Genomic DNA, 12,631 nt, shown 5'->3' with positions numbered 1-12,631 from the left:
AATATTTGCAAATGAGTCAATGGACAAAGGATTAATCTCCAAAATATATAAACAGCTCATGCAGCTCAATATTAAAAAAACAAACAACCCAATCCAAAAATGGGCAGAAGGCCTAAATAGACATTTCTCCAAAGAAGACATACAGGTGGCCAAGAAGCACATGAAAAGCTGCTCAACATCACTAATTATTAGAGAAATGCAAATCAAAACTATAATGAGGTATCACCTCACACCAGTTAGAACGGGCATGATCAGAAAATCTACAAACAACAAATGCTGGAGAGGGTGTGGAGGAAAGGGAACCCTCTTGCACTGTTGGTGGGAATGTAAATTGATACAGCCACTATGGAGAACAGTACGGAGGTTCCTTAAAAAACCAGAAATAGAATTACCATATGATCCAGCAATCCCACTACTGGGCATACACCCAGAGAAAACCATAATTCAAAAAGACACATGCACCCCAATGTTCATTGCAACACTATTTACAATAGCCAGGTCATGGAAGCAACCTAAATGCCCATCGACAGACGAATGGAGAAAGAAGATGTGGTACATATATACAATGGAATATTACTCAGCCATAAAAAGGAGCGAAATTGGGTCATTTGTTGAGACGTGGATGGATCTAGAGACTGTCATACAGAGTGAAGTAAGTCAGAAAGAGAAAAACAAATATCGTATATTAACACATATATGTGGAACCTAGAAAAATGGTACAGATGAACCAGCTTGCAGGTCGGAAACTGAGACAGAGATGTAGAGAACAAATGTATGGACACCAAGGGGGGAAAGCGGCAGGCGGATGGGGGGGGCTAGTGTGATGAATTGGGTGATTGGGATTGAAATGCATACACTGATGTGTATAAAATTGATGACTAATAACCTGCTGTATAAAATTCAAAAAAATAAAATAAAACAATCCTTTTACATGTCGCTAGGCACTAACTAAAAATCAACAGAATAGCACAGTGAGTTGGCATACGGTTTTTAAATTGTTTATTTAGTTATAGGTCATGTTATGTCAAATCATTTTTGACAAAAAAGAAAATATGTGGGCTGTGCAATAAGGTTTTGGTTCTGCTATAATTTTCTTCTTGCATTCTGGACTTCACATAGTCTTAATTTGTTTTACCGATCACTGCTTTTCCTTTGGAATAAGCCAATGTGGATAAGGGAGACCAAAAGGGAATTAATAAGTGTTAAGATAGCTTGGTTTTAAGGTTTTGGTGCATATTTTCAAGACATTTTCACAGAACATATTGCTCTCAAGTTAGGGTTAAAGTGAAACTTTCCATTAGGATAATACAGAGGATAACATTCTCTCAGGAAAAAGTAAGAATTCTAAACTTTCCTCTACCAGGTATCTTCCCTCAGGCACTGAGGTTGTAGCCATCCAATACATGGGGAGAGGCAGAAAGAGGAGACTTCAAAAGTCACAAATATATTTCAACAGCTAATTTTTAGCAAGTGTGGCAATGAGATCTTTCCATTCTCCTCTCTTCTTTGTGATGTACGTAGGAGTGAGTAGCTGCAGTAGTGATTCTGGCTGTTGCCTGAAGTAGTTCTGACACAAGGCCTCAGTGTTACATATCACGTACATCCCACAGTCATAGCTGTTTTGTTGAGCAGGGGCTTTCTCTTCCACAAAGGCCAGTTTGTCTCCTTTCCTGCCTAAGAAAGCCTCTAGTTTCTCTGCTACCTGCTTTGCATGGACTAAGTTGCTCCTACTATGAGAATCATAATGAAAAAAGCTATTTTTATCTTGGAGATAAACCAACAAACTCCAATGGGTTCCCCCAGCTGCCTGGTTGGAATTATCATTGATGGCTAAAAATACAACTCTCTTGTGAGGGAGGTCCAAGGGTTCAAGGAACATGGCGATCTCTGCTGGGTTGCCAGTGCACTTGATGAACTGGGTGACTTCAGGGCTGATGAAGCAGACATGGTCAGAGCAGTCATGAAACTGACTGTTGGCAAAGTACTCAAAGGCAAACCCAATAATATGGTCATTGAGCCAGCTTGGAGGATCCAATAGTGAGACATCTGATTGCCGCAGTAGACTGTCCATGTAACTCAAGACTACTGGGTCCATCTTGTACTGACCAGGGCTGCTCAGAAATTCCAGAAGCTGAAGGAGAGGCAGAAGACAATATTTACTGTTGAATATGATACTTGGCTGTAAAATGGGGATCATAAATAGCAACTACTCTTACAAGGTTTTGGGTAAGGATTAAATATAATTGTAAAGTGTTTAGCAACAATGTCTGGCTAAGAGTAAACACTCAAAAAAACTCTAGCTTACGTGCTTTATGTTAACAATTAGTTAGAATGAAACCTTTGGAAATTCTGCCTCTGAAATAGTAAGCATGGATTTAAAATCTCCTCTTTAAATGCAGAGATTGGTTAAAATTATAACTAATGTTTTACCAAACTCTATAGCATTAACCATATATTTGGCCCTTTAATGAATATGCATGATAAGAATGGCAAATTGTTTTTATATTAAAGATGAGTTTTCAAGGCTTCCCTGGTGGTGCAGTGGTTAAGAATCTGCCTACCAATACAGGGGACATGGGTTCGAGCCCTGGTCCAGGAAGATCCCACATGCCACGGAGCAACTGGGACCGTGCGCCACAACTGCTGAGCCTGCGCTCTAGTGCCTGTGAGCCACAACTGCTGAAGCCTGCACGCCTAGAGCCCGTGCTCCGCAACAAGAGGCCGCCGCAATGAGAGGCCCATGCACCACAACGAAGACCCAACTCAGCCAAGAATAAATAAATAAATTAATTTAAAAAAAAAAGATGAGGGCTTCCCTGGTGGCACAGTGGTTGAGAGTCCGCCTGCCGATGCAGGGGACATGGGTTCATGCCCCGGTTCGGGAAGATCCCACATGCCGCGGAGCGGCTGGGCCCGTGAGCTATGGCCGCTGAGCCTGCGCGTCCGGAGCCTGTGCTCCGCAAAGGGAGAGGCCACAACAGTGAGAGGCCCGTGTACAGCAAAAAAAAAAAAAAAAAAAAAAAAAAAAAGATGAATTTTCAGAGTCCAATTTAAATGTTACTAATTACTAAGGGAAACAGCTTCCATTTCAAAATTAATTTCCAAGAGATAAGATAAAATATTGCTTCCTCATTCCATAATGGAAAGTGACAGTGATTAGAGTAGTTAAAAGGAACTGTAATTTCAAGAACAGAAAATCATGAGAGTAATACAAATGAAATTCATTCCTGATTCTGCCTAGTTATGAACATGAGTGACAGTCTTTCCCATCTTTAACCTCAAGGGGTAAGACAGAGACTACAGAAATTCTTCTGGCACTGAAAGGTAGTGTGGCACAGGAATCATGAGACCTGGGTCTAGCCCTAGTTCTACCACTGATTTGTTAGTATCATCCTGATTAAGTCATTTAATTGATTTGATTTTGTCCTTGTTTTTGGTCATCTGTAAAAAGGCCCCAGAAAGTTGTAGAAAAGGCCAAATAATTTTACTCGAAGGTATTAAAAGAGTATAAAATGTTGTACAAATAGTATTTATGTTATTAATTTGATGATATTAGTAAGATGATTGGACAATCTGGATAGAGCTCCAAACTAATCAAAGGAAATGAGGTTTGCAAACAAATATCCATTCATATTATCTTGTTCAAACAAAGGCACGACTAACTTAGAGTGGGAGCAAGACAAGTCATATAGTAAGATTAATATGCTCATGATCACCTGAGGTAAGGTGCTAAGAGACAAGAAACGTGATAAGTGTGGTAATATAATATCTGAACCTAACAGAGGTCACTGCTATGCACTCACTTGGCAGCATAACAATATTTCTAAAAATCATAAAGCAATAAACTGTCACATGCAGATTGAGAGTACAAAGCAAAGCATATTGTAAGAAAATAACACTGCTATGAAAGACTGGGCTAGAATAGTGACATCAATTTAATCAATTCTGGCCATTAGACCAGTTATTTTACCACTTGGTTACACTATTAAAACAATAAAATTTTGTGACATAACCATTTTCATGTAATCAAAACCCTACAAAAACCCATACAGAAAAATAAATATACCCCTGAAGAAAAAAACCTCAAGTAATGAGGTAGCTAGGAAGCACCAAAGATGGTTTTTTTGTGCATACAGTATATGAACTATTTCAAAAGTAATACAAGTCTGTTGATGAGTGTGTATATCAATCTGTATAAAATAAGATGGCATGAATTAAGATTTTCTTAAGAAGAAAGAATAACTTGAGCACAGACATAAACTGGAGCCAGGAACGAAGTTAACGAGGCATAGAGTACATTTGTTATGGGTGGGCCACAAATTTGGCTCTTGCTTTTTGGCAGCTAACGAGAGTGTTAAGTTAAACATTCACAATGTCCATAAGGTAAAAACAAAGCAATTGCTCTGGAGAGGTAAAAGCATTCTCTGTATTAAGGTCAGACAGATTTCTCTCAAGAAATTTTCATAAAAGACATGGTGTATTATAATGAATGTCCCATAATATCCTCATAAAAGATGAAACAGTTTCAGAGGACTTGTTTCTTACAATGATCCTTAATATCCAGCCTGATGGGAATGAGCAAACAGCAATCTAGTAAAAGCAGCTGTGGGAGGCTAGGTGCTCAGCTGGCTGCTGATGTGACTGGATTTAAGAATATATGAGTATGAAAAGGGAATGACTGCATGTGCATCAAGCAAGGCTCCCTGACTCTTCCCCTCATGTCTTCAATGACTAAGAGGAGTGGTAAGGGCCAGACTGTACTGCCTGGTAAATACCTGGAGACCTGCTCTCTATGCTGCCAGCTGAAATCAGACCCACACCTTAACAGCAAATCCAACTAGGGGTAGAAGCCCACAAGAAGAGTGCCTGAACAGACAGGCATCTCACCTTGGAGGGAGTGTCCACAGGCAGGGCCAAGATTTTCTTCAGAAAACAGTTTTTGTGTTTTGTTTGTTTGATTTTGAAAACATCCAACATACAGACATTGGGTCAATCAGGACTTAAATTCTATTCCATACAGCATGATTGCAATAGTTTAACCTCAACAATTCTAAAGCAGATGGAACCAGACTGGTCTTTGGGCAAACCACCTTGGCCAAGAAAATGGATGCTAAACTTCATATCGGAAGACTTGAATTTTAGACTCCATTCTGTTAACTCATTGGCTATATGATCATAAACAAACTACTTCATTTCTTTAAGACACAGTTTCCTTTTCTGTAAAGTGAGAATATTAATACATGACCTTTACCAACGGGTATTTGTCAGTATTAAATGAAGAAACGTAAGTAACTAATACTTTAAAAAAATATAACATAAAGTAGTATTTCCAGATATCTACTGGGTCACCAGGAAATTTATATCCTGACAACTGGTAACTGTAGTGTATCACACTGAACAAATGTTTATTGAGTGTTTCCTATGTGCTAGGGGCTAGAAAATCAGAATGGGGATAAGACAGTCATAGTTCCTACCCTCACTGAGCTTAAGCCTATTATGTTATAATGAATACATAATGAATATATACATCTCTTTTAGTCAATAAACACCTATTGAGTACCTAATATTAGGTGTCATGGGAGATACAAAGATGTGTAAGGTAGCTTACACTCAAAGAAGAAACCCATAAGCCACAAATAAAATGAATGGGAATTCAAAAGACAGAAACGGATGGAGAGCTCAGATCAGGAAAGACTTCAAGGAGAAAGTGGCATAAAAGTGGGCTCTTGAAAGACAGGTAGAGTTGCATGCATGTAGAAGGGCATTTAGAAGGCAGAGAGGCAAGGAAAGTGCCTTTAAGTGTGTAGTCCAGTTTGTCTGGAATGAAGTGGGAGTAGGGATGTAGGTGAAGGTTGGAGGATGATTATCAGAAGCTAAGTGTTGATAGACTGATTTCCAGGTGTAAAGTGTAGAACTTATACTGGAGAAAATGTGGAGCCATTAATGGCTTTGTCAGTGCTTTAGGAAGATTAATGATTCAGGCATAGTATACAGGATTAACTGGTAGGGAGAGAAACTGGAGGTAGAGATCAACTAGATTTTCATTGAAAGTAAAGGTAGGAGGACATGACCTAAACCAGGCGAAATGGTAGTAGGAGAGAGGCAAGGAGGAAAAGATATTATAGACAGAGTATCCATAAGGGATCAGAGGAGGGTAGATAAGAGAGAAGAATTAAGAAACGGTCTGGAAGCTTTCATTGGAGTGACTGGAAGAACAATGATCCCATCATTAATGGAGTAAGGGAAAAGGAGATGGAAGGGTACCTAGCAGAAGAACCAGGAGCCATTTGGAACCATCCTAGGGTTATATCCTTTCTATACAGTGAGCACTGTGCTTAGCATATCTGAGGTACAATAAATGTTTGTCAGATGAATGAACCTTTTTAAAAAGGGAGTCAGAAAATACAGATTAGGAAAAAAAGGGAAATAAGGCATTTTAAGATTTTTGTATTGTCTGTAACATCCCCATTTTTGCTTTGGTTTTGTGTTTTGTCTGTTTTTCTCTGTTGATTAGTAGTAAATTCCTTCAGAATTAAGAGACCTATGTATCTGGTCTTGGTGGATGGTAAGGAATATTGGGGAGACAATGACCTCCTCATAGTTCTATTTGTAAAATCCTACAAAATATAGTATAGTCATTTTCACAATGCTGATTATTCCAATCCAAGAACACAGTATATCTCCCCATCTGTTTCAATGAAATTAGAACACTCCCTAACACCATACACAAAAATAAACTCAAAATGGATTGATTAAAGACCTAAATGTAAGGCCAGACACTATCAAACTTAGAGGAAAACATAGGCAGAACAGTCTTTGACATAAATCACAGCAAGAACCTTTTTGACCCACCTCCTAGAGAAATGGAAATAAAAACAAAAATAAACAAATGGGACCTAATGAAACTCAAAAGCTTTTGCACAGCAAAGGAAAGCATAAACAAGACGAAAAGACAATCCTCAGAATGGGAGAAAGTATTTGCAAATGAAGCAACTGACAAAGCATTAACCTCCAAAATATACAAGCAGCTCATGCAGCTCAATATCAAAAAAACAAACAACCTAATCCAAAAATGAGCAGAAGACCTAAATAGACATTTCTCCAAAGAAGATATACAGATTGCCAACAAACAAATGAAAAGATGCTCAACATCACTAATCATTAGAGAAATGCAAGTCAAAACTACAATGAGGTATCACCTCACACCAGTCAGAATGGCCATCATCAAAATATCTACAAACAATAAATGCTGGAGAGGGTGTGGAGAAAAGGGAACCCTCTTGCACTGTTGGTGGGAATGTAAATTGATACAGCCACTATGGAGAACAGTATGGAGGTTCCTTAAAAAACTAAAAATAGAACAACCATATGACCCAGCAATCCCACTACTGGGCATATACCCTAAGAAAACCATAATTCAAAAAGAGTCATGTAGCACAATGTTCATTGCAGCTGTATTTACAATAGCCAGGACATGGAAGCAACCTAAGTGTCCATCAACAGATGAATGGATAAAGATGTGGCACATATATACAATGGAATATTACCCAGCCATAAAAAGAAACGAAATTGAGTTATTTGCAGTGAGGTGGATGGACCCAGAGTCTGTCATACAGAGTGAAGTAAGTCAGAAAGAGAAAAACAAATACCGTATGCTAACACATATATATATGGGATCTAAAAAAAAACACGGTTCTGATGAACCTAGGGGCAGGACAGGAATAAAGACACAGACGTAGAGAATGGGCTTGAGGACACGGGGAGGGGGAAGGGTATGCTGGGATGAAGTGAGAGTAGCACTGACATATATACACTACCAAATATAAAACCAATAGCTAGTGGGAAGCAGCTGCATGGCACAGGGAGAGCAGCTCGGTGTTCTGCAACCACCTAGAGGGGTGGGATAAGGAGGGTGGGAGGGAGACACAAGAGGGAGGGGATATGGGGATATACATATGCATACAGCTGATTCAATTTGTTATACAGCAGAAACTAACAAAACACTGTAAAGCAATTATACTCCAATAAAGATGTTAAAAAAATATATAGTATAGTTCTATATTTTGGAGCCAGGAGGCTTTGAGTTCAGGATCTGACTTTGCCACTTGCTATCTGTGTGACTCTGGACAAGTTATTCATCCTCTTTCCTGGCCTCATTTTCTTCACCTGTAAAAGGAGGTAATAATAAAACCTGTCTTTCAAGAGTTGCTTTGTGAATTAAAAACACAAGTGAAAAGACTCAGCACATTGTCTGGTAGATAGCAAGCTCTCAAAAAAAAATTGTTTCCTTCCCTGTTCTCTATATATGTGGGGTGGTAATAACGAATCTTAAAGATTTCTTGAAAATAAAGCATCTGTTTGTCTCTTTATATAAAGCTACAAAGTCACCAAGGATAGATCTAGCCAGGGCATGACTCTGCACTCTTGTACTTTACCTTTGGCATAAGCAGAGTGAATGCTAACTCCAGAGAAAAGCAGTCTCTCAACTTGAGTGAAGCATGCTGTTAATGTGCTGTCAGCATACACAAACCTTGTGGTTACAGGGTTTAGTTTATTATGTTCTTCCAACTTCTGTAGCTAAATGAATACTGAATTCATAGTATAGAACACTTCCCAAATATTTAATTTTAACAAAAGGAAGAGACTATTTTTCATATTAATCTTAAAATCCTTAAAATGCATACTACTTGAATATTTCTGTTATAAAAACAGGGAAATTAAATAAAAATAAAAATTAATTTAAAGGGAAAGTTTATAATTCAATAGGAACCATTCTGATTTCCTGCTGATATAAGTAAGGCAAGAAGCTGCAGGTTCAGTAGAAAAAACACTAGGCTGGGAGTCAGGAGACTTGGGATTCAGTTCAGATCTGCAATCAACCAGTTGTTTGACTCTGGAGAAGACATTTTAAACTTCTGGGTCTCAGCTTCATCATCTGTAAAGTGAGGTTTGGACTAGATAAATAGCGGTTCTAGCCAGGGATGCACATTTGAATCATCTATGGAGATTTTAAAGAACACATATGATCTATCTCTGGGGGCAGGGTCTGGGCACCTGTATTTTTAGGATGTTTCCAAGTGATTCTATGATTTCTAAAAAACTCCTCTAGCTCTAGGGTTGTACAATTCTAAGCTCTCACCTTTGCAAATTTAAAAATCTTCCCTTGTGGGAAGTAGCCACATAGCACAGGGAGATCAGCTCAGTGCTTTGTGTCCACCTAGAGGGGTGGGATAGGGAGGGTGGGAGGGAGACCTCAAGAGGGAGGAGATATGGGGATGTATGTATATGTATAGCTGATTCACTTTGTTATACAGCAGAAACTAACATACCATTGTAAAGCAATTATACTCCAATAAAAATGTTAAATAAAATAAAATTTAAAAAAATCTTCCCTTCCTCTTTAAAGTCTTACTGGAACAAAATCATGCTCATTTGTTTACATATTCTTTATGGCTGCTTTTGAGCTATAAGAGCTGAGTAGCCTGCAAAGTCTAATATATTTACTGTTTGCCCTCTTAGAGAAAAACCTTGCCAATCCCTGTTTTAGACCACTATAATGTAACCGATTATAAATGTCTAGGCTGAATTAATTTTAAGAGCTTTTAGAGATCTAATAAAGCATTGGAGCTATTTGTTAAAATATCTTAAAGGCAGTTTCCAAGTAGATTAACCTTTAACTAGAGGTGTTACTGCTGATTCAGTTGGAATTTTTGATGAGCAAATACTTAAAAATACTAATTACAGTGGATATAAGAATTGCCTACATTAGAGATGCATAAATATTCATAAGATCAAAAATATACATGAAATTTTTAATTAACAAGCATTTCATAAGGTATGCATCAATTCTGGGAAATTGGTATGCAACTTCTGGGAAAATATGCCTGTTGTGGTTAAAACCACAGTAGTGAGCCAGATAAGTTTTACTGTAAAGCCCCAAAGAAAACACTATCCCAGAACTGTGACTTTTATTCATTTTTTCCCCCTAATTATTCAGAAAGGGTTCCTTAAAAAAAAAAAAAAAAAGGAACAGCTTCATTTAGTTATGTTTTTAAACACTACAAAGGGCAAAGCGCAGCTATTTACTCATTTTAAGTGAAGATTATAACAGTTAGTAGTTTTGAAATGCAGTTCTCCTTTCCCCTCCTCACTCCCTTCAGTTTTTGTTTTAAATTGTATCAAACTGCAAACGCTCACAGATATGGTCTGTGCTCCTCTAACTAGATACATGGCTATGTGCCAGCAGGTATTGACAGACAAAAGCAAACAAACACACCCACACACCGAAAATCAAACATAGGCTAATAATCCCAGTGCATCTTCCTAGAGCTTCAATTTCACTAATTTTGGGGGAAAAGAGCTAAGCAATTTAATCTTAAATATTGATATTTTTATATCTTAAATACTTAAAACATTTAAATCAGTAACTTACAACATCTTAATTAACATAAACATGGACATGATATAGCATAAAATGCAAAAGCAGCATAGATTTTTAAAATAAGAAATTTCCAGAGAACTTTTGCACCTGAGAAAGGCGATTTTCTCTGCTTCATTCACCCTACTCTGCTGGCTTGGATACTTCAGTGGAACAGTTTAGTTACTCTCCATACTTGATAGGCCTGTAACATAAACCCGTAATTCTTAGGAACCAGATTCCCTAAAAATTAATAAAGACATGAGCAAAACCTTACGCTTTAGCAGTTTAAATGTGTATAGGAGCAAGACAATTATTCAAGCAAATTTATTCATTTGGTCAAAATACATTTATTGGTGTTTTCTGTGTGCCAGTTTTGCCTATAATAATGACTAGAAACTGAACCTAATATTATATAATGAAAATATAGACATCATCCCTGAACTTTCTATTTTCTTCATACCTCCTCTCCAATTGATAAGTCCTACTGATTCTACAGCCAAAATGTTCTGAACCTGTCCAATGGTTTTCATCTTTACTTCCATCACAGTCAAGTCCATCAACATTTCTTACCTTGATATAGCCTAACAGGTCTCCTTACTTCTACTATTGACCCCTCCAGTAAATTCTCCATACAGCTGTCAGAGTAATTGTTTAAAAATTTGTCAGGTCACACCTGTCCTGTTAAAAACCCTTTGGTAGCACACTATTACACTCAGAAAAAAAAGTGAATGCCCTGCCCTAGCTGCTTACAAACACCCTGCATGATCACATGGTCCGATCTCACTTCCATCACTCTCCTCCTCGCCCACTGAGCTCCAGCCACACCACCTTTCTTTTTATTCTTCAAACACGCCATGCTTTTTTTCTCCTGAGGGCTGGGGTACTAGCTGTGCCGTGCCTGAACCTTCTAGTGGTTGGCTCCATGTGTGGGGTAGATTTCAGTTTAAATGTCACTTATTCACAGAGATCTCCCATGATCAGTCAAAATAAGAGGCCACTGGTCACTCTCTTGTCCTCTAATTTCAATTCCTTGCATAGCACTTGTGGCTGTCTGACAGTTTTCTTTTTCATTTATTTGTTTATTGATTAACACTCCCCCTCCCCAGGCCAAAAATGTAAGCTCCATGAGCATAGAGAATAAAGGACCTTGTCTGCCTAAACTTGTTTACCACCTTGGCCCCCTGGGCCTAAAACAAAACTTGTCGGGCAGACAATAAATAATAATTGTAGAATAAATGAATGAATAATGGAGTATGGATCTTCACATGATATATATCATGTTCTGCAGAGAAATTCTTACCTTTATAGAGTCTTAGAAGTGTAAAGGCCTTTACTATCCCTTCTAGTCTAACTTCCTACTCCATGCAGGAATTTTTCATTTCTGCTCTCAGGGAAAAATGTGCAGGAGCCTGACTTACAACTGCTGTGTAATACTGGAGCAGAAACAGATAAATCAATGCAACAGTACAAAAACAAATCCATGCATTTTAGAAACTTTAAATATGATGATGAAGACATTATAAATCAATGGGAGAAATTTATGGATTATTCCATTTTCAATGAACACTACGTTCTATAGCAGTGCTGTCCAGTAGGACTTTCCGTGATGATGGAAATAAATGTTCTTTATCTGCAATGTCCAATATAGTAGCCACTAGCCACATGTGGCTATTGAGCACTTGAAAATGGCTAGTGAGACTGAGGGACTGATTTTATTTATTTTAATTAATTTAAACTTAAATTGAAATAGCTACATGTGGGTAGTGGCTACTATTTTGGACAGCATAGTTCCATAGGATTTCATAGGTATTTCTGGAAAGAAAAAAGATTATATGGTTAAGTAAGTTAGGGAAATGCTGCATCCTAAAACTCTGTATTGTTGATTCATAATGCACACAAGCATATTAGAGGCTACGAGAGGTTCTGCAATAAAGAAAATTAACTTTTCTTGGTCTGATTTTTTTCCCAACTCATTTGACCAATGAAATCCTTTCTGTGTTTGTTTTGGTGTATTATCTATTAACACCTTATTGTCTGTGCAGTGAAGTTTGGGATATGCTAACTGGGTAATTTAATAAATGGCACTGGAACAAGTTGTTAATCATTCGATTAAAAAATGAAGTTAGATCCCTACTTCAGACCTCATATCGAATTATATTTCAGATGGAGTGAAATTTAAATGTTAAAAAGTGAAACAAAAATATTAGAAGA

The 12,631-nt window shown here is 37.8% G+C and overlaps 1 protein-coding gene across 1 annotated transcript; it reads right to left on the bottom strand.

Annotated features, from left to right (window-relative positions):
• Positions 1 to 1,456: 1,456 nt before the first annotated feature.
• SENP8 (SUMO peptidase family member, NEDD8 specific) lies at positions 1,457 to 4,896 on the bottom strand (the record flags this gene model as incomplete). The annotated part of the gene is made up of 2 exons (XM_079700137.1): positions 4,888 to 4,896; positions 1,457 to 2,131 (listed from the first exon to the last, which is right to left on the bottom strand). The coding sequence occupies exon 2, from the start codon at positions 2,093 to 2,095 to the stop codon at positions 1,457 to 1,459; it is 639 nt and encodes a 212-aa protein (XP_079556263.1). The 5' UTR covers positions 2,096 to 2,131; positions 4,888 to 4,896.
• Between the last annotated feature and the right edge of the window lie 7,735 nt (positions 4,897 to 12,631).

This window comes from Hyperoodon ampullatus (genome assembly GCF_949752795.1).
Source record: "Hyperoodon ampullatus genome assembly, chromosome: 3".
Taxonomy (NCBI): Eukaryota; Metazoa; Chordata; class Mammalia; order Artiodactyla; family Ziphiidae; genus Hyperoodon; species Hyperoodon ampullatus.
This window is presented reverse-complemented; position numbering and strand designations above follow the sequence as displayed.